The following is a 22,339-nucleotide window of genomic DNA, read 5'->3' on the forward strand; positions in this document are numbered from 1 at the left end:
ATTACTTGGCTGTATGCGTATGAATACAATTTTATGTTCATGTATACCTCCTGTTATTATTTGCTTGTGATCAGACATATGCTTTAACAACTCTTTGTGCCAATTGTTTACATCATCTGGTCTTTATATGAGTCAATTGCTGGCATTGTGTATTTCCTACGACACATATTGCTTGTCACACACATTATTTTGCACCTATCCTATAATAATGTCTTTATCTGCTTTATGTTTCATCTGCCTTCTCCTTCTCTGATTTGGAACGTTTATTTTATTGTTATCTTAATGGCTAATTAATATTAATATATAATAAAAATGTTTTTTTTTTTACAATGATGGTAGTACTCTCCATGGAAGTGGAGGAAATCATTTGTTTTTGATGCAATTTCGATCTATCCTGTAGAGGGCAGCAACACGCGCAGAAGGATTGAAACGTCCAGATGAGGAAGAAGAAGTAGAAGGAGAAGAAGAAGAAAGGGAAACCAATGGAATTGACTGTACTGTGTAGTTCTGTTAGCTAATCAGCAACTACTTTGATCGCGGCTACTTAGGTGTATGTGTCCTATTAGCAGTGGTCAATAATGTCGACCCGGGCTCTGCGGAGGCTAAAAGGTAAACAGCGGGGCCAGGAGGCCCTGGACCTCGGGGATCTAACTTTGGAGGATAGCTCGGAGGAGCAGCTGGACTCCGCTAATGTTTCTCCTCCGTCTAATAGCAAAAACAGCAGCCGAAAGGCAAAGAAAAACAAGGCTCAGAAAAACGTCAGCAACATTTATGAATTGGTAAGGAGACAGTGTAATTGTCTAACCATGTTACTTTTACCGTGACGCGGCGGCGTTTCCTCCTCAGTTCATGAACCTCGTTAATCAAGCTAGCCGTGTGTCGTCAACGTTAGCTCGTTTCTTGGCTCATTGAAGTTAAAACAGATTATATTCAGGTTTAGATAAGTAAATTAACAAGATGTTAATCAGAAGCAGTCTGAAGAAAACACTGTCAAGAAGGGACTAGTATACTGTACAACAGGCATGTTTACCAGCCTTTAAATCACATACAACCAAATATGCACATGATGCAACTCTGTTTAAAGTTTCAGACAATTATCTTTTTTTTGCTAATCAAAATAATGTAATAATTAATGTTCTTAACTAATGAAGTGAAATTGATTGTGGATTCGTACAGTCCTCTGATAATAATCACGTAGTAAACACGTGAATTACAATGAACTACAGACTACTGCACTATACTACAATATTTAACTGTAAAAAACACACTTAAACAACAAACTTAAAAATCATCATCAACTTTATGCTGTGTAAAAATCATAAAGCGTAATGTAAGTTATATAATACTTTTTTACTTTGTAAAATACATGTTGCAGTTATTTTTTGTATCAAAGGTTGTGACACAAGGCCACCAACAGGTTGTGGGTCTATTATACATCACTACAGTATGTTTATATGGGTGAGCTTTTTGTACGAAGAAGTTTAAGTATCTTAAAATATAAAACATCCATACGTTGTGGTTCACAACATTGAGCTTGCAAATCCTTTTTCTGGTTACTTTGAACACACAAATCTTGTCTATGTTTAGTGGTTGGCATGAGTTCAGGAAAAGGTTTGTCTTGATGTTGGACAAAGTTTTTTTTGCAATGTTCCTTGTAGCTTTGGGGTTTTTATGGACATTTAGCACTATTGCACCCAACACTCTCTTGCAAATGTCACATTTTTACTAGATAGGTGATGCAGACAACGAAGCAGAGAAAATCTCACCTGACGAAGAGGCAGAAAAGTCAGATGGACATAAAACAAATGGCTCGGAAAAAAATGATATCAAAGAAACGGAGGAACCAGATATAAAGCAAGAGGAAACTTCTACAAAGGTAAAGGCAAAGCGAGAAGTAAAATGTCCTTCAGTGATCAACAATATTATTAAACTGTAAACTCTCTTTTCTTTAACAGTCTTTGTGTGGAGACAGAGTTAAAAAGAAGAAGAAAAAGAAAAAGACAAAGGTGACGTCAGAAGATGGACAGGTAATTTTCTAATGAAAGGATTCTGCTCTGGAAGGACTTAAATACATTAAGTACAATTAATCAATCCATAGAATTGATGACAACCTTATTCATATTTTGCATTCATAGCATGTAATGAAAATATGGTTCTGATAATTGCATTGTGTTACAATCACTCATCAGAGCCAGAAATTAAATACGAAAATACAGAACTGTAGCTTCTTTAGCCTTTCTAACAGCAATTAAACATTGTCTCCACCTTTTTCTTTTTTTCTTTTTTTATTGACTCCAGGAGGCTGTACCAAATGATAATATTGATTTATTGCTGCAAAATCTGGAGCAGTCCAATGGTCTGAGTTTACAAAATGAGGATTGCAGCGGCTCTGACAGAAGATCTGTGCTACATGTGGAGCATCGGTGAGAAGACCAACATCTCTCATGTAGACAAATAGACAGATTCAAATCAGATTGCATATTTTGTTAATTTGTTTTTCACCACCCAGATAGCAATATTAATCTGTACTTTTACATAAACACAACATTCTGCTATTACTATTATTAATATATTAATTCTCCTGTACTGCATTAGTAAATGTTTTATACATTCAAGCTAGTTCAAAATAAACATAATTCTATTTGAATACAATTGTATTCACTTTTAGTGGTACTAAAAAAAAAACCTAAGCAGTGCAACTAACATGATTTAATTTGACAGTGTTCGGTTCAGTAGCCTCACTTTCTATTATGCACACGTCTGTGATTCCTTGTTGTGACCATGTGGTGGCGCTTTGCTCACGCAAGAAAAACTAACTATTTGGAGGCTGTATGTCTCAGGGAAGCATTGATTTAACACAGAATTGCAAAAGTTTAAAACTCCTACAACTATTGCCGCACATCCGGTGACGTCAGAGCAAACTATTTCAACTAGCTGTCGAAGGAAAAACCCCTGTGTTGATAGAAAGCATGTGATTTTGTTTTCAGTGATACTGTCGTGCTGATACAGAGCAAGCCAGTTTTCTCACCTGTCACTGCACAGCTATTATGTCATTGATATAGTGTCCAGAAAATAATACTAAAAAAATACTTTTATCAATGATATATGCTTTTCATGTAACCTACACCATATAATTGTGGCGGCTGTAGCTCGTGGGGATGAGTGGTCGTCCCGCTCCACAAGAGAGCCGGTGTGATACCCAGTCTCCCCAAAGTTTGCGCGTCAAAGTTTCCCTGAGCAAGACACTGAACCCCAGTTGCTCCCTGGGCGCTTCACTAGGGGCAGCCCACTGCTCCTTAACATATTAGGATCGGTCAAATGTAGAGAATACATTTCCACACTGTGGAACTAATGAGGGATTATGCTTAATTCAGATGTGAAAGTTAATAAACTTAAAACGGCCAAAACGATTGTCAAAAACTATGGGGCTTGGATTGGGTGCCCCACTGGTATGGTCACTTACTTCATGTAGCTTTCCATATACAAACTATTTGTTCAGTAGATTTACCACTAGTGAATTTGTCAATGTTGCTTTTTGAAAATTATACACATTTTCTTCAGATTTATGACTTCACGTTTTTGCATTTGTCAGTAGATGAATCAAACAACTGCTGTGTTTCTGGTGGAAATGGTTTCCTCAACTGGCCCATGTCGTCACTTAGCCTGTCCAAATTTTAACTTTTGTGTCAATTCATTAGGAACCTCAACCCAGAGACGGAGCTGAAGAGATATTTTGGGGCTCGAGCTGTTCAGGGGGATCAAAGGTAAAAAGAGTAGTGAAAAGGTTTGTGAGGCTGTTTGGATTGAAATGGCCCTGTCGTATTTAAGTATGCAGTATTTTCATTTGCTTATTTTTACGGTTGTTCTTTTTGACAGATCTCGACAAAGAAACCGACAGTTTCACCGTAGCACCTGGATGACAAATCCTAAGGACAGCTGGCCTCGCTTCAGCCGCCCAGGTAGGCTTTTCCTTTTAGTCTTCTGAAATGTATTTTGTTGCTTTTTTAAATGTATCATTTCAGGCTGAAACTAATGTTTTGTTGTTTGCCAAGTTTAATGAAAGTCCTCTTTGTTGAGCTGTCCATAAACTGTAGAATAATACAATAGAAAGATACATGTATACATTATATATTATTTTTATCCCCTGACTACTGCCTTTCCCTTTTTGTGTTGTTTGAAAATAAATACACTGTTGGCTTTGTGGTCCTGATATGAGTTCACTAAGTTTTTACACAATCATTTTCCAAAACTCATCTGCAATGTACTCTTGTTTCTTCAATTCCATTAGTGTGACTTAAAAATATATTTACTACATACCACCATTGTGTATTTTTATGTGTTATCGTTAACTCTGTTTATTGCCTTCAAAGGAATCTCAATGACACTACTGCAGTCAAAGGAAGGCGTTCAGTATTTTACCTTTGAGCACGGCCGGCAGTACCAACAAGTACAGTTCAAGTTCCTGGATGCTGTCGAGTCCATGGATCCCAACAACATCGTGGTAAGAAACATTACGCTCTGTTCTTTGGTGTCGGTGTTTTGATATTGCTAAGGGGTGCATAACATAATCACTGCAAATGTTAGAGCAGGAATAGTCATTAAACATTGCACAGACAATGTTATTTATTCTAAGCTTTTCAACTCTTGAATTGGCATGAAACAATCTGGTTAAATCACCATCAGTACATCAAATCAACAATTGCAGTTGTTGATTTTAAAATATAGGGGCTGCACGGTGGTGTAGTGGCTAGCACTGACGCCTCACAGCAAGAGGGTCTGTGGTTCGGATCCCGGGCGGGGCGGGGTTCGGATACTGGTCTGGCAGGTCCCCCTAGGTGGAGTTTGCATGTTTTCCCTGTGTCAGCGTTGGTTCTCTCCGAGTTCTCCGGCTTCCTCTCTCAGACCAGAGCCATGCAGGTTAGGTCAATTGGACTCTAAATAGCCCGTAGGTGTGAATGTGAGCGTGAATGGTTGTCTGTCTATATGGACTGACAACTTGTCCAGGGGGTACCCTGCCTTCGCCCCTTGACAGCTGGGATCGATGGATGGATGGATAGATTTTAAAATAATCACTGATAAAATAATCTTTTTTCAAAAGTTGTATCAGACTGTTGTGTGTACCTAAAACTTCAGACAAGAAGTTAGTTCAGTCCCAATGAGCGCTGTGGTAAGAAAAGAAAACCGTTCATTCACTGAGGTTACATGTATTTTTTCTCCTGTTAAAAGCATTTTTTACATTCTGACTTGGTTTTTGTCTTCTCTTTTTCTCTGCAGGCATTGCTTCAGCTTAACCCCTACCATATTGATTCCTTGCTGCAGCTGTCTGATGTTTGCCGCATACAGGAGGATCAGGAGATGGCGAGGGACCTCATCGGTGAGGATCATGCGTTCCTTCTGTAATTCACATCAGTTCTAAACCAAAGCCTGTAAATGTGATCGTAGCAACGACCCACATGCCAAAAAAAAAGTGAAATATGTTTAAGAGATTGATTTAGCTACATTTTAAGCTATAATTCAAGACTAAACCTAAACTAATTTGTTTTTGCTCCTTCTGTTAAAATGTAATGCACGACTGTAAATTTTGACATCGGAATAAAATGACACCGTCCCTTTAGACATGATTAGGCTTTCCATGTCCAGGTTTGTTTTTAACCATGGCTAAGAGGACATAAACAGTAGATTTGTTTATATTAATTAATCACTTAATTTGCTCCTAACATGGAGGCAGCTTGGATATTTTTTCTTAAGCGCATTAAAAACTTTTTTCCTTAGCCTTTATGATTTTAGGTATTTTTATGTCACAACAGAGTTGAAATGTTTTAATTTTCTTGTTATAAATGCATTGTAATTATAGCAATATATTTTATTGAACTTCTTCATACAGAATATGAAGCACATAACAAATACCTCAATGAATAATGTTGTTACTTATATTGTTTTGTTAGTTTAAAAGCAGTATCATAAGTGATTCAAATTCTTGAATAATTATAATCAAAGTTGTCAGATGTTGGTTACATGCACTATGTATAAATTAATGATCAGCATCCTTAAAGTGAACAGAAAAATAAGTTATTTTAACGAAACTCATTGCGTTTTTATATCAAAACCATGTACATCCAAATTGTGGAGCCAATTTAACATTTTAAAGGGATATTAGTGTGTTAGTTGCATCAGTGTTTACTTGTTAAAATGACTTGTATGTGACACAATAAGAATTGTCAAATTGCCGATTCCCAATTTTCATCAGATTTTTTTGGTGATCAGTACTGATGCACATTGTGCCACACCCAGTTTGCTGACGCTTCAGTACAAATGTAATTGTTAGTATTATTCTCATTCTTATTATTGTTGTGGATTATTTTTTCCAGAGAGGGCTTTGTACAGTTTTGAGTGCGCCTGTCACCCCTTATTCAGCCTGACATCTGGTACCAGCAGACTAGATTACCTGCGTACAGAGAACAGGTTGGTAACTTGCGTTTCCTCTTTTTTTTGTTTTTGTAAAGCATCTGTTGGACTTAAGAATATTGTTCATGACTCAAATTGTGTTTGAAGGACTCAGCAATTGAATGATTCAATCATCTCTGTTTGCAGGGCATTTTATCTGGCTCTTTATAAGCACATGATGTTCCTAGAAAAGAGAGGATGCCCACGGACAGCGTTGGAATACTGCAAACTTATTCTAAGGTACATAAGGAAACTTCTGAATTCATGGAGTTAAAGGGAAACAGTACATTTGTAGAAGTAATCTCATACAGAAAAATCCACATGCTTCTCCATTTAAAGGTTGAACAACATCATAGCTTTAGTAGTATAACCCTGGTGTCTTTCTGACTAACTCATCTACTCTATTAGTACTAGTAGTTATTACCTCCAACCGGCGCTCTATTATTTACAAAAATAAGGAAGGCTGAAGTTTAAATCTTTTTTTTCCCCTTGGTATCTCTTTAGTTTCTTTATTTCAAATCACATTGAATAGCATTACATGTGATCACATGTTAGCTAAGCAAAAATAAATTATATTTCCCCAAATTAATTAACCACCAACCGCAGTCATCAGACTTGGATGAACTCAATTAGGTTTGTTCTGTGACAGTGTTAATCCTGTTCAAGTCCAAAAGCGACATATTATTACTTTATGACATGTGACTACGAATGCTAGAAAAGGTGGAAAACAATCTCAGGCACTGCTGCCATCAGTCTTCCATAGCTGGAGCTTTACAGCCTCACCACAGTGGAGGAATAAAAGCTAACATCTGCCCCTGTTTAACCCGTAGTGTATATGTCACTGTCATCCTAAAATGGAAAGAATAATCTGTTTTGAAGAATGGTCTCACATATATGATTCAATCAAAACTGTCAATGTTATGTTTTGAGAAAAGAAACAGTTCTCATAATTGTATTCCCCTTTTGTATTGTTTTTTTCAAACACAAATACATACAAAATATCATCATGGAGGCTCAGATAATGTCAAATACACTGTGGTGGATTTTGAAGGAAACCAGAAAAATAAAATGATTTCACTATTACTAGTAGAGCCGCTCCATGAACCACTTAAGTTGGTCTGTAGTCTAAGCTTTAAAAAATTCTCTGAAAGCAAATAGCAGAGCAGTTTGGTCTTGTGACTTATTTCACACTAAAATAATTATTACACTTTTTAGAGCAAGCTAAATGTCAGCTTTAACCAACAGGGTGTCACACAAGTTGTTTCAGCTTGGAGTATGTGATGAGACTTTTAATTGTACTTCTGATGTTTATGTCTATTTTTTTTTGGTGAAGTGCCTGTGCCCTATTCGTTCATAATAATTTTCTTCTGGTCTTGTCTGCCGCTCAGTTTGGACCCAGACGCTGACCCGCTTTGCATGCTCCTGCTCATTGACTTTCTGACGCTGCGCTCCCGAGAGTACCAGTATCTTCTCCAGTTACACGAGGACTTGGAGGTAAAGTCTGTGTCTGTGTGTCTGTCTCTACCCAAAAGAAATATTAATCAGCCTCAACTTGCCAAGTGCTGACTGGGACCTGAAGGAAATAACACATGACGTCTGTCATGAAGTCCTTATGTTGGTTGCAGATCAGGTATAATATTAATTAAAACAATATTTTACTTGTTTTTAAAGCACATTCGACAAAGCGACAGCCGTGGCTTGAGGGATTTTGTCTTCAGTTGTCCTTTCATGTAGCAAAGATCAAGGTCACTGTGACCTCGAAAAAAACATAATGTCTGGTCTTATCTAAAACATGCGTCTTCCGAAATCAGTATCAAAAGGCCTCCAATTCAGCATAAAATGCTGGACCGGGTAACTGCAAGTATGCAAATCTATACACTAATCCAATCACATTATTATATAATTTATTAACTCAGTTATGCCACACATGAACAACAACAATATGTGTCACTCTACCTGATTCGTATGTCCTGAACGATTTAGTCTTTTCTGTTTTCTTGCGACCTACACCTTTTCTATCTTTATTTGTACTGCACCCTTAAGTGTACTAATCATTTTTTGATGCGTGCTTCATGCTGAATCAAGAAACTCATCTCTGACAAATCAAGCTTTGAACTGATACTTTTGTGTTATTCTTTGTGGAGAAACTCACTTTATCAGATCTATATCAGATCTATTTATCAGCGAATCTTGTTTGTCGACACAGATTTTGATTGCAGGTTTGATTGCATCTGTGAAGCTCTTTGTACCGCACAAATCTGTATAAAAGGTGCTTCACATTTTATCTATTGACATAGAAATGCTTTGTTTTCTCATTATAGGTGCACAGAAATCTGTGTCTGCTGCCAAACTTTGCATTCTCCACTGCACTTTGTCATTTCCATCTCAGTCAGCAGGAAGATGTGAATCCTGAAGAAAGTGAGAAAGAAAAACAAAAAGCTGACCAGATGCTGCAGAAAGCTCTCATCATGTTCCCCGGAGGTTAGACTCTCAGAAATGAACCACGAGCAGCCTATGAACATTTCAAAAGAATTCTCCTTCAGTAACTTCTTCACATTGTTAATGCCGCCAGTTAAAATATCTGTATAATTAAGTATGGATTAGATGCCATTCAATGAAGTTTGTAACATTTACTTTCACTCACACTTGTGTTGCTGTAAATGTGTTTTTTGCAGTCTTGCTTCCTCTACTGGATCTGTGTACTGTGCAGCCAGATGCCACAGTCAGCTCACATGCCTTTTTTGGCCCAAAGAGCCAGATTGGGTAATGTATGCTCCCTTTGTTTTGATTATCATGCAATTTAACCCTTTTCTATTCACGTAGCATGATGCAGTAGCTTTCAACTAAAACACATTCATTATACACTGCCTGGCCCAAAAAAAGTTGCCACCTGGATTTAACTACTACTGCCTACTGTACACGCCTGTGGGGGCATTGCTATGATCTGGGGTTGCTGCAGTTGCTCAGGTCTAGGTTCAGCAATGACCAGGTTATTCCATCAATGGATTTTATCTTCCCTGATGGCACGGGCATATTCCAAGATGACAATGCCAGGATTCATCGGGCTCAAATTGTGAAAGAGTGGTTCAGGGAGCATGAGACATCATTTTCACACATGGAGTCCAGACCTGAACCCCATTGAGAACCTCTGGGATGTGCTGGACAAGGCTTTGTGCAGCGGTTAAACTCTACCATCATCAATACAAGATCTTAGGGAGAAATTAATGCAACACTGGATGGTAAAAATATTGTGACATTACAGAAGCTTATCGAAACGATGCCACAGCGAATGTGTGCCGTAATCAAAGCTGAAGGTGGTCCAACGAAATATTAGTGTGTGTGACCTTTTTTTTGGTGGCGACTTTTTTTTTGGCCAGGCAGTGTACAATTACTACAAACCTTTGTATGGCCCGTAACCTATTATCCTAATTTTGTATCCATCTTGCGGTCCCTAGGCAGCCCCCAGCCCTGGCTGAACTGACTGCTCTGTATGTGGGGAGGACTCACAGCATGTGGAGGGAAGCAGCAGTAATGTTTTGGTTGGAAGAGACTGTGAAAGAGGTGCTGCGTCGAGTTGATGCCAAAGACCCTCTGGTAGATGACTGCCAAAACAAGTAAGATCCCATTGAGCTGCTCTGCTGCCATATTTCAATCATATTGAAATCATGCTCCCTATGTTAGCATAACTCTCATCACTCTGCGTTATCAGAAAGCAGAGGTACAAGTGTGCACCAAGGAACATCCATCGTCACGTTCTCCTCTCTGAGATCAAAGAAGCCACCTCAAGTCTGCCTCTCGTAAGGAACGATCATCAAGCACACTGAAACACAATTCACTTCATCCACAATGATCTTCGTCCTGCCATCCGTAGATGTTAGAGGTGTGATGGGAATCAATAGAATCTAAATCTTGTTCATTTTCGTATACACATTAAGGCTTTCCAAATATCTTCTCAAGCCAGATGAGTTTGGTTCGTTTATAATCACACTACAAGAAACATGGCCTCCCGAGGTCCTTCTGAAATTGTCTTAACGTGGGTTTTTAGATGAGTATATGCTCTAATCATTCCTGATTTAAAATCAGATTTCATGCAAAAAACATCTGTGGATCTAATTTGAGATGATAGTATACATATTGTACATTCACAGATAGTCTTTCATAGGTCTAACCACATGTGGCTTCTTTTCTCAGTTTCTGTGTATTTATTTGTACCAAAAACATAACAAGCCGATAGATCAAACAGTCAAATGTTATCTAATACATTTATTTGTTGCTAGTGTAGTTGCTATTTCTTTTTTCACATATACATTTGCATTTTTTTAAAAGTATGAACTTATAGTGCTTCATACGCAGAGCCTTGCTTCTGTATTTACTGTAAGCATTTTCAACCGGTTTTGTATTGTTGCAATGTTGTGCAGCTGTTTCCCTTTAGCTCAGACTAACAGACTAAAAACTGTGGCAGAAAGTTAGTCTCTGCAGAAAAATGTTTGAAAACCTTTCTAATAGATATCCATTAAAATGTAATTTTATAAAACTGTATGATTTTTAATAGAATGATTTTTGTAGTCTCACAATGAAAAACACTAAAAGGAACACCAAGAAGATGTGTAATATTTTATCTTGAAAGATGACCAATATTAACTCGTAAACCTTCTGACAATGACAAGTACTACACAGAAAATCCTCAGAAATCCAATGAGAGTTTACGTGTGATTGCAACGATGGTTAAACTTTGCTTGATAACTTGGTTTCACTCTTGACTTTCAGGTAGTACAGTAGGATCAATATAATTCTGATAACCTCTTTACTGACTTATGCTCCCTGAGGAAATGACTCTAATCGTGTGTGTGTTTGAAAACCTCAGGAGGTGACCAGTCAGCCTGTGATGGGCTTCGACCCTCTGCCTCCACTGGACTCGGTGATGTCGTACACCCGACCCGAGAGGTAATAGAGGACGCGTATATCTGTGCACATGAAATCCTATTGCACAGTCATAGACAACTCAAAGATTTTGCTTTCCAAACCAGCAGGCTTTATATATGCAATTTGCTTTTACCCTATAATGAGATTTTTGATTGTGTGTTTGTCTGTATAGACAGCACGTTGGAGCAGCCAATGAGAGTACATTGTCACTCTTTTTCCGGTCTTTGCTGCCAAACTTCAACCTTCAGGTGAGTTCAAGGGATCAGGCAAAATAGAGGTGGCAGGAAATAGTTCTGGCAGTTTAATTGTACTTTCATTTTATTGAAAGACTCACAATTTGGACGTTTCCATAAATTCAAAGAAGCAATTACACCTTTAAACTGAATTAGCGGATGTTATTTATGTAATACTTTGGATCTCAATCATAATTTGTGAATTTGAAGTCCTCAACTTGGAGAGCAAACTAGTGATGTCATCTCAAGATGAATCCTGGTGCTGCTGCATCGATGTACAATAAAAAAAACTTCGTAAGACTCTATAAAGGAATCCATGATTTGGATGTTGGCACATCATGAGAATAACAGCTGTAAACCCTATATTCAAATAAAACTAATTTGTAATAAAGTGTGAAAGCTTGCAGTCGGTGAATAATCCACTGTGAACTGACCTGTTTGAAGCGTGTCAACTAAAATCATAAATAGTGTTCCTTTTTAATGTTCTAATTTCCTGCCTGATGTCCTAAGAATTGACTGTTTTCATAGGATTTACTTTCAAAAATGTTTCAAGGAGCACAGTGTACATTCTGTAAAAGGTTGAGGTTTCTTTTGAACTTTTACTAAAATAACAAAGTGCTAATTTGTAGCGGGACCTTTCAGGGCTGGTGGAAATGTATGAACTGATAATAGATCTTAGTAAACAACTCACCACACATGCTTGACTGATGAAATATTTCCCCCAAAGACACATGGTTACCCGAAGGGGATGACAACTGCAAAATATCAAAGAGGTCATATAACCTTGTTGCAGTTGATTCTGTCCAACAGTGTCACTGAAGAACAAGACGATAACAATATTCAGGAAGTACAAATTTGTTCCTGGTCTCTTCTTCGCTGTCTCTTTTTTAAGAGTGAAGTTGGATGCTTCTATATGTTTATATATTCTCATTGTTAATGTATAGGGCTTAGTTATAATGCCGCGTCATGTTGACTTTTCTCAATCCTCAATGTTACCTGTATTTCTAAGAACACAATCTTTGGAATATTTTTAATGTAAGTTCAACACATTCCAGTTTTCTGCTTCAACCTGAACAAATCATTTTAACCATTCACACAACAGCTGGCCTTCATTGTGATGGCTGAATTTAGCTATACTGTCAGGAAGTCCTGCAGCCTATATTGTAGTTTTTTATTCTTCATAAAGTGACATTGAAATCTGTGACTCGCATGTAACATCATATGGCTACCCTTGTGGACTTGCGTGGTGTACAAGTTTGACTTTACTTTGTGTTTAAGACTGATCATTTAAAAGTAAGAAGTGTTTTTCTTAAATGTAATGCGAGGAGTTAGCGATATCTCTCACTTATCATTGCTATTTTAGTCCATTGCCAGTGTGCAGCAAAAAACAACTGCCGCCACATTGAGATGCCTTTATCGGGTACACCCACACAATGAACATCTTGTGGGTCATCTTAAAATTACCAGATGGGCCTGAGGCGTGTTTCCATCAGGACTGTTCCATCCATCCTGATCATGTTATCCATTTATGGAGAGGAAGAGATGTGATATGGATAAAAAAAAAACTAAACAAAGTTAAGACATGCTCCACAGTTCTTCTTTGGTAATGCAGACATAGCTAAGTATCTGCCAACATTGTGTTGTGTTATTTAACACAATTTAGATTATCCTGGTATTTTACTCAGAACACAAATGTTGAATGTTTCATAGTGATTCTAAAAACATACAAGGTCTGGGTTTGTGTTGATTGTCTTAATTACTTATGTACCCTACAGGTGGGATATTTTAGTGTCCATAGCATGCATAATTAAAGAAATATTAGTTTGAGAAAGAAAAATGTCAACATAGAAAGAGTCTAGATATTTGTATTTCAACTGATGTCCCCTTTCATGCTAAGGGTGGACTGAGGCAGGAGGATGACATGGAAGTTGCTCGAGCTGGACAGGAGCTGAACCAGGAAGTGAATCGTCTAATGGCGGCAATGAGGGACATGCTGGCCAACATCAGGTTTCAAGAGCCACCAAGAGAGGACAACCCCTACAGAGATGAGGAGGAGTGGGACTGAGAGGAGGAAGACTGAGGTTGAAAGACATAATGACATTAAGAAATCTGAAAATATGTAATGGTGTTGGTGGCTTTATAAAAATTAAGAGATGAAGTGAAACAACTGAGTTGTTTTTTTATTGTCACAGTTCTCAGAATACTTAAGTAAAAGGAATAGATGACAAAAAAATAACTCTGGGACAATCTAGACAATATGAATATTTAGACAACAGACGGGTTTGTTTTGGTTGAACTGGTCATGACTCAAGTTGTATTTGTGATGAACATTTAGCACTTCCAGCATCAGTCATTTTCAGTGAGCAGCACTAATGCAGTGGGTTCTACTCGGCTACTCTTTCAGAGAGTTTTTTTTCATGTTTACTAACAGTGAACTGATTTATAAAATGAGAACCACATTGAGAGAGATCTTATTTTAAAAAAAAAAAAATCAAAATGTTGCTTTGCTGCACGTCAACTTTTTTGTTTTTGCCACAGAATCAGAAAGAAAGTTTATATTTGGAAATATATGTAAAACTCTTTTTATAAATACCTTCTCCTCAGGCCACAGTGCTTTCCTACCAAATAGTTTGCTAAAATATTGCAAGGGATTCAAAAAAAAAAAGCATATCAATGACTTGAACTCAAAACAATGCCTCAAATTATCACATTATTTTAGAAAAGCAAAAAGTTATTTCTGGATGAAAATGACAAACAAATCTTGATGAGTTTTAAGCAATGAGTTGATGGATCTCATTTTCCATCAAGATGAATGAATTGTATTCTTCTTTCCTGCTAAGCTCTTAATCAAAACTATCACAATGCCGGGATTCTGTTCTTCTGTTTTATTCAATGAAGAAATGTATTAGTTAAATGATTAATTTGTCACATAGTCATTTCATTAAAAAGATTTTTGAGGTTCTAATTACATTTTCTACTTGCCTGTTTTAGACTCTTGTGTAAATCTTATCTCTACCACAGGATGTCTGTTGTTGCTCTGTCGTGTTCCCTCGCTCCCGCTCTGTTTGGAAGTCAATTCCACATTTCCGTTTGATTTGACTTGCTACCATTTGATTGTTTGTGTCTTACAACCAATAAAACAGTTCAAAGAATTGGCCCGACTTTCTTTTCCAGTGATGTGCTGCAGTCAATGTTACGACTACAAAAGTCCCATCAGCGGGACTAATAAAGGAATATCTAATGTTGAGAGCTCAAACACATTTTTTAAATGTCGCCTAAATAGACTTTTTTGCATGCTCATTCAGATATTCATTACCTGGTGCTTAGTAGCTGATTCATTGCAGGTAGCACCTGAGGCTGAAACTACTTCTGGCAGCACGTTAACGAAATAGTGCTTGATTCCAATCTCACTTATGTTGTCACAATTCTCGCAGATTTGCAATCTGGTGCTGCTGTATTTTTATCATTACGGCTCCGCCTGCAGATCCCTCACATGGCAAAACGGGCAAAAGGATCTGTCTCATGAGGACATACTCATGTTCTCTTCCTGACAAAAATGTCACAAGCATATTTAAAAATAAAATCTCTTAACTTGTTAGTCGGGGGAATTACTACACCCAATTTTTATTCAATACAAAAAGCATGAAATTAAAATCAACTTAAAGATTTCTTGGTCACACAGAGGACATAAACTCTGGCGGCTCTGAACAAATCGCCCTCTGTGGCTGTTCATACATTTCTTTGATACTCATGATAACAGTGTGACTGTGCTTAGTTGTCAAATGATGTCATTGTTCCTAGTTCACCTGGAGCTATAGTTATGTGTCTGAGGACTTTCCATGTGATCGTTGGCGGTATAGAAAGGCTTTCACATCTTTGCCTCAAGGGAGCTGTGCATGTTAGGATCAGAGTATCACAACTCATCGTGCTACCACGGCAACGTATTGTCAGAAAAAGGTTCGTCAAGCAATCTGCCATTACTGTTTCTTAATTCATACATGAACAGATACGAGACCTCAAAAAGGAAACAACACCTGCAGTAAATCTAAATCTGTAACATCCTCCTCAACCGCTCCAAAAAATCCGACAAAGACTTCTTTCAACCGAACTTCTGGGAAAATGCTTTGTGGTAAAAGGATTAAAAGTCAAACAAGGGCAAATGCACAGGGCTGCAGCCAATGATTATATTCATTGTCAGTTTACATGCAGATCATTTCCATTTAGTAAGAAATAGCCCATCCCATGTTCCTTACTCTAAAAATAATAACACCTTTGATTATCGTTTATAAAATAGTAAAAAGTTGTAAATTAATTGACTGATCGATTGATCTTTATAGTCAAATCATATGTCTGCTTTAAGTTGTTTATATGGTTGATACCTTTAGTCTTTTTGCCAGTGAATCAATTCTACGGATGTTCCAAATAAACAATTTAAGTGAATTCATTTTCGTATGTGTGCATGTGTGTGGTGCGTCTGGGGCAGGACGGTAGGTGTTCTTATCGATGTGGAGCATGAGTGTAATGTGTGAGCATGTCTACATGTGTGAGTGTGTTTGTGCAATGATGCAAGTCTTCTCAGGGATGGAGATGAGGGGAAGAACAACAACAATCGAGTAAACAGACAGAGTAATAAACAATATCTGTCAGGTCTGCATTGTGTCAGACTCCATGACTGATGTGTACTAAGTATTCTCTGATGACACAACATACTTAAAAACATAATAAAAAATACATTTAGTTTTAAACTTGGATGTCTTATTTTAGCTGCAAATGACCAAAAGCTTGTTTATTGAGCTGTTGTCATATCTTCACACTGTATATTCAAATATGGAAAGAAAATCTTTTCTTTTGTCAGTCATCTAACAAGTGGGAAAATAATAATAGTTGTTCAATGTGTCATCACTTTCTATGTCACAAACTTGTTTCATGTTTGCTGTGACTCAAGAAAGAAAGTCTCAGCCCTTCAGACAGCAGCTTGTTGTTGATGACTTGTTGCATGATGAAGGCACAAAGTGTCCACAGCAACAATATTCCCCGGAATGAAATAGAATTAACTGAAACGATATAAATCACAGATTCATGTCTTCTTTTTTTAATTAAAAAGCAATGATTTGACAGGTGAAGAGGTCACACTGCGCATGATGTATTGCTGAGCAACTATCTATCACCGTTTGTAAATTAAATATAGGAAACATTACAACATGTATTTAAACAAAAACGCCAAAAAGACATTAGATGAAATAGTAAGTTGAACAAGACTCATTCCCACCATGCTTTCCTCTCCATTTTCCCTAAAAATGTGAGCTTGTCGGACATTATACTGATACACGACCACAGCCCAGCTGATGTTTACTTGAGAGGAGGAGTCGCCTCTGGTCCTCCAGGATGCAGCATCACTGTGAGAAGATAGTCACAGTCTCCCATTCCCGCGGTCACAGCCTGAGTCGATAAGAGCAGTTTAGCGGATGGCCGGATCGAGATCGAGTCAGAGTGAAAAACAAAAAAAAAACATTGATTGTGAGTACATTGTTTTGATGCAGAGTGGCATTTTATGGATCTCCTTGCTGGACACGTTGCATCCATAGGAAATAAGAAAACTCGTGGGGAGGATACGCACTTTTCACCCGGACACGCACTTAAACTTTCAGGAATGAATTTGACTGTTTCCCCAGCTAAGAAGTATTTATGTCATTGTTATTATGATTTATTCGCTGAAATATATAGTAATAATGCTTTGTGGATATTTGACAGTCAACGCTTTTGATGGATCCAATGTCTGAACAACTGGCTTGATTTTCCAACTGGCTGTGGTGCAACGTGTGGCTGCAACGGCTCCAGGTGAAACATCCACTGAAACAAAGAAAATTGGTGACACTTGCTCACAGTTTGAATTTCCGCAGGACAGTCTGTACATCAGTTGGTCGTCATTAAGAGGTCAGACATGGAAATGACCAACAGGTCTTTCCTGAACTCTGTCATCCACCACATGGAGCTCAGCCCGCTGAATTACTTAATGGAGGAGAACGAAACGAACTCCACAGCTGGAGAGCGGGACTTGTTGGGCTGCGTGCAGATCCGCATCCCGCAGGAGCTCTTCCTGGCGCTGGGGCTCATCAGCCTGGTGGAGAACATCCTGGTGGTTCTTGCCATCATCAAGAACCGCAACCTGCACTCGCCCATGTACTACTTCATCTGCTGCCTGGCGGTGTCCGACATGCTGGTGAGTGTCAGCAACGTGGTGGAGACCATCTTCATGCTTCTCAACGACCACGGCCTGATGGACGTGCACCCCGGCATGCTGCGCCACCTGGACAACGTCATCGATGTAATGATCTGCAGCTCCGTGGTGTCCTCGCTCTCCTTCCTTTGCACCATCGCTGCTGATCGCTACATCACCATCTTTTACGCGCTGCGTTACCAAAGCATCATGACCACACAGCGCGCAGTCGTCATTATAGTGGTGGTGTGGTTGGCCAGTATCACCTCCAGCATCCTCTTCATCGTGTACCACACCGACAACGCTGTCATTGTGTGCCTCGTGACCTTCTTCTGCATCACGCTGGTGTTTAACGCCGTGCTGTACCTCCATATGTTCCTTCTGGCGCACGTACACTCCAGGCGCATCATGGCTTTCAACATGAACAGGCGCCAATCCACGAGCATGAAGGGAGCCATGACTCTCACCATCCTGCTCGGGGTCTTCATTGTATGCTGGGGTCCTTTCTTCCTCCACCTTATCCTCATCCTAACATGTCCCACCAGCCCCTTCTGCAACTGTTTCTTCCGAAATTTCAACCTCTTCCTCATCCTCATCATCTGCAACTCGCTGATCGACCCGCTCATCTACGCCTACCGGAGCCAGGAGCTGCGTAAAACCCTGCAGGAGCTGGTCATGTGTTCATGGTGCTTCGGTGTGTGACAGTGTTCATTTAGGAGGAGGAGAGCGTCAGGATATGAACTAAGTCGACTAGGCCTGCATTGTCTCAGAAGCACTGACTGTTGCGTGCTTGAACTGGCAGATGATGTTCATGCACGACAGTATCTGATCAACTTTCGTGCCTCGTGGATTTTATGATTAGGGTTACTTCCACATGTAGCTTCCGTCTTTAATAGGGATTACTTTCTGCCATGTTGGGTGACGATCAAATTATGACTCAGAGATGTTCAAATTAAACTCTCTTACAGTCACGCTGACAAGCATTTTATTCCTAATGAAACAAGTACAAGTCTTCTCCTTGCTATGAACATGTGTCTGCACATTATGACGGAAATTGAATACATTTCTGGGGAAGTTTATAATAAAACTCAACGCTACCCAAAACAAGCTTTGACGTAAAATTATATTTCGAGGCATAATAGAGAAGCAATTTCCAAGTGAGGTTAATGTTTGACGATTGCATGTTTGTTCCCTTCCCATCATTTTATTTTACGCCTTACATTTCCAACTATTTTGAGATATTTGTCACCCTGGAAACCTCATACAAATGAAGCATTTATTCCATTGAGAATACTTCTAACTGCTGTTAAATAGAAAAAAATAATTTAATTTCGCACTGAATTTTCAAGTGGATGAAAAAGTTCAGACATTACATGTTATACAAGAGTAAAGTGTTGTCCTTAGCCTTGAAGTGGATTGGCAGCATATTAAAACTCTTGTTGCAGTTTAATTGGTGGCGTTTTGTATGGATTACTTTGCCAAAAAGAATTGCCTGGATGACTGAGTGGGGAAATTATGGTAAAAATCACATGAACTGGCTGGCTTGGTGCTAAAGGCCCGGGGCATAAGAGGGTTTGTGAAAGAAAGCATATCAAAGTATTTCTGGGAGTTTGTGGTTCTCTGAAATGTGCTAATAGGGGTGACTTACAAAAGATGTGGGCCCTGATTTCAGCTATGAGGGTCAAACAAGTGGGACTTTGATCGTGGTGGCCTGTACAGAAGTCTTATAAACAATACAATTCATTCTTATTTGTCTAACTGCCACGAATGCTAAAATTCAACAGACGGCCATGAGAGACTTATTACCCAATGCCAGTAGAGGCAGATGTCCTTTGATTCAAGATTCAAGATGTTTTTACTTTCATATGCACAGATAACAGACAGCTTTTCTGTGCAATGAAAAGCTTTTTTTGCTCGGTCCTCCTCACACAGAATTACAATACATTTAGGGTAGAAAAAATGAATAGAGAATAGGGCACAAAATATAAAAGATATAACAGTATTTCACAAAAATAAGATACTAGTAATTCTATGATAAATATGATAAAATATGATAATAGTATTGCTATGATAAATATGAAAAAATGTGATAATAGTATTGCTCATTGTATCTTTATACACTATGCATTGCTACGGCATTGCAATTTGTTGGAAAGTTTATGTGTTGATGGTATTTCGGGAGGACACTCTTGAGGTTGCGGTGATTGAAATCGCCGGCTACAGCAAACACAGCGACCTCGTGTCCAGTCTCTTGTTTACTGATGACATCATGCAGCAGTTTTCGTGAAAATAAGAGCACAGCATACTCTCATCTCACGATGGGCTGTAGTCCTAGTTCTCAGCTCATCTATCTTGTTTTTGAGAGAGTGGACATTAGCTAACAACAGGCTAGGTAATGGTGGTCGAGTAGCCCTAGCCTTTAGCCTAGCATGTAGCCCCTCTCTCTTGCCACAACGCTGTCCTTTCCGCTGTCTCCGTTTGCTGTGCTAGGCACCCACGGCCGATGCTGTTGGTCCTTCTGTGTTTGTCAGGGTCTTGGCGTATCCAAAAATTAAAGTCTGTTGAGCTATAAGTGAGCTCAAGGTGAGCTTTTCCGATCTTACGAGACGGGTGCCTTTTCCACTTTGTAATTTTCGTTTTTTAAGAAAAAGACACTTACATTATGAAAGACATAGTAGACCTCCCAAAAAAAATATTTTTCCACCTCAGGTATTAAATCCCTAAAAGTATATCTATTTTATTACGACCCAGCAGTTAAAGTCTTACGGGGTGGTATGTAACGGGTGGTAAATTTCACGTTAACATGGCTGCAGCTCACCATGTGGTCAACTAGCTAAGCTAGCTACTACACTAATCAGACTAAAATAGAATTTTCTTTACATTACAAGTGGATTTTTAAAAAAAAATCCCTATCTATTATACGTTACGGGGCAGTAAGGCTAAGCTTGACGGACCCTGTCCAAGACATAAAAACAGCAACTAAACAATGTCAAATAATGTGGGAACTTGCCGGCTCTTGAGCTTGACTCCTGCAAGGGTTCGAATGATGTCACTTGCGTTATGGGGTTGTAAGACAAATTAGGGGACGTGCATAAATAAGGACTTTTTTTGCAAAAAATAATGATTTATTTTGAATAAATATATTGTATAGTGTCAGGGGCATGACTTTAGACCTTAGTATAATAAAGGTTTTGTTTAGAAATAACTTTTTAAAGTTGATAATTTTAATGCAAATTCCATGTTGGTCATTGAGGACATGGCAAAACCAGCCATATCCTTACTAATAATAGCTAAAAAGTGTTTGTTTTACTTTTGCAACGCCATTAAAACTTTAATTATGTAATTAACAACACTATCATTGACAACCTTGAACTTTTGAAACACATTTTGACTATTTTTTACATCTTTTGAAGCTCATGAAATGCTGTGGACTCAAATGGCACCCGTTTCGTATAATGACCCATCTCGGACTTTTCAGTGTGCAACTATTCTATATTTAGGATGGATAAATATGTATATTTAATAGATACATATTTATATTTAAGATGAATATCTATGTTTAAAATAAAAAAAAACATTAAAAAAAACACAAGTTGTGGTCGAGAGGACAATGCGAACATGTCAGTCAAGTTGGGCGCCATTTGCCATTTGAGATGCAACCTGTTGTTCTTGAAATTAAGATTTGTACTATTTTTTTATTTTCTGTTAATTCAAATTATCCTATGATATCCTATTATTTATTGATCCTAAGGATTTGTTGTAAATAGGGCCTACATTTTAGACTCTAAGTGACCTTAAGAAAACCTGAAATTAAGTCACATGTCTGTATTTGAGCCACAAAGTATAATTGTTGCTTCCTATATAATTGTTGGGGTAGAAGTGGTTTGCCAGTTGTTTCCAAATAATGGAAAAATACTTACAGATCATACGATCAAACTGTCTCAGACAAGACAAAAATATTTACTTTACAAGATGACGGGATCCATGTGAGAAACGCATGTTAGCATTGATAATATTAATATTGTAGACTATTATACACAGTATTGCTTGCCAGATTTTTTGCTGCTGAGATACATACAGTCACCACTGTAATCACTGAATTTAATGTACTTTTCTTTTGATTTTGAATTATAACTCACTTTACTTTTATATTTTTTTTGTATTTTTAATGTTACTTTTACTTTAATATCATAATTAGTTTGTAGTTTTTTCTTCTTGGGAGTTGGGAATGTACAGTATGGTTGTCTATATCTGCTTTATAAATCTCAATGCAACCCACGGAAATTAGTGTATTTTCTTTAAACCTGATTCAACATATTGTAAATGCTGTGGGTTTATAAAAAAAAACAGAAAACTGCAGAATGCAACTCATAAAAACTTGAAACTGAATGAAACAGGACTTTGTTGTACAGCTATTTTATACAGGGAGTATGTATTATGTAATCCTTGCAATTGTTTACATGCAATATATTTGTCTCAAATAAAAAAAAATGTTTGTGGTAAATTAATACATAAAAGAAAC

General features: G+C 38.0%; 2 protein-coding genes across 2 annotated transcripts; both read left to right on the plus strand.

Annotated features, from left to right (window-relative positions):
* Positions 1 to 434: 434 nt before the first annotated feature.
* tcf25 (transcription factor 25 (basic helix-loop-helix)) lies at positions 435 to 14,752 on the plus strand. The gene is made up of 18 exons (XM_068579907.1): positions 435 to 779; positions 1,730 to 1,876; positions 1,956 to 2,027; positions 2,299 to 2,423; positions 3,699 to 3,764; positions 3,877 to 3,959; positions 4,371 to 4,501; positions 5,275 to 5,374; positions 6,369 to 6,462; positions 6,592 to 6,684; positions 7,833 to 7,938; positions 8,766 to 8,925; positions 9,120 to 9,207; positions 9,900 to 10,058; positions 10,154 to 10,241; positions 11,309 to 11,388; positions 11,540 to 11,615; positions 13,498 to 14,752. The coding sequence occupies exons 1-18, from the start codon at positions 579 to 581 to the stop codon at positions 13,663 to 13,665; spliced, it is 2,037 nt and encodes a 678-aa protein (XP_068436008.1). The 5' UTR covers positions 435 to 578; the 3' UTR covers positions 13,666 to 14,752.
* Positions 14,753 to 17,541: 2,789 nt separating this feature from the next.
* Positions 17,542 to 18,519, plus strand: mc1r (melanocortin 1 receptor). Its single transcript, XM_068580305.1, has one exon. The coding sequence runs from the start codon at positions 17,542 to 17,544 to the stop codon at positions 18,517 to 18,519; it is 978 nt and encodes a 325-aa protein (XP_068436406.1).
* Positions 18,520 to 22,339: the final 3,820 nt, after the last annotated feature.

This window comes from Clinocottus analis, unplaced genomic scaffold (assembly GCF_023055335.1).
Source record: "Clinocottus analis isolate CAN_PGR_092001 unplaced genomic scaffold, fCliAna1.0.p SCAF_1, whole genome shotgun sequence".
NCBI classification, from domain to species: domain Eukaryota; kingdom Metazoa; phylum Chordata; class Actinopteri; order Perciformes; family Cottidae; genus Clinocottus; species Clinocottus analis.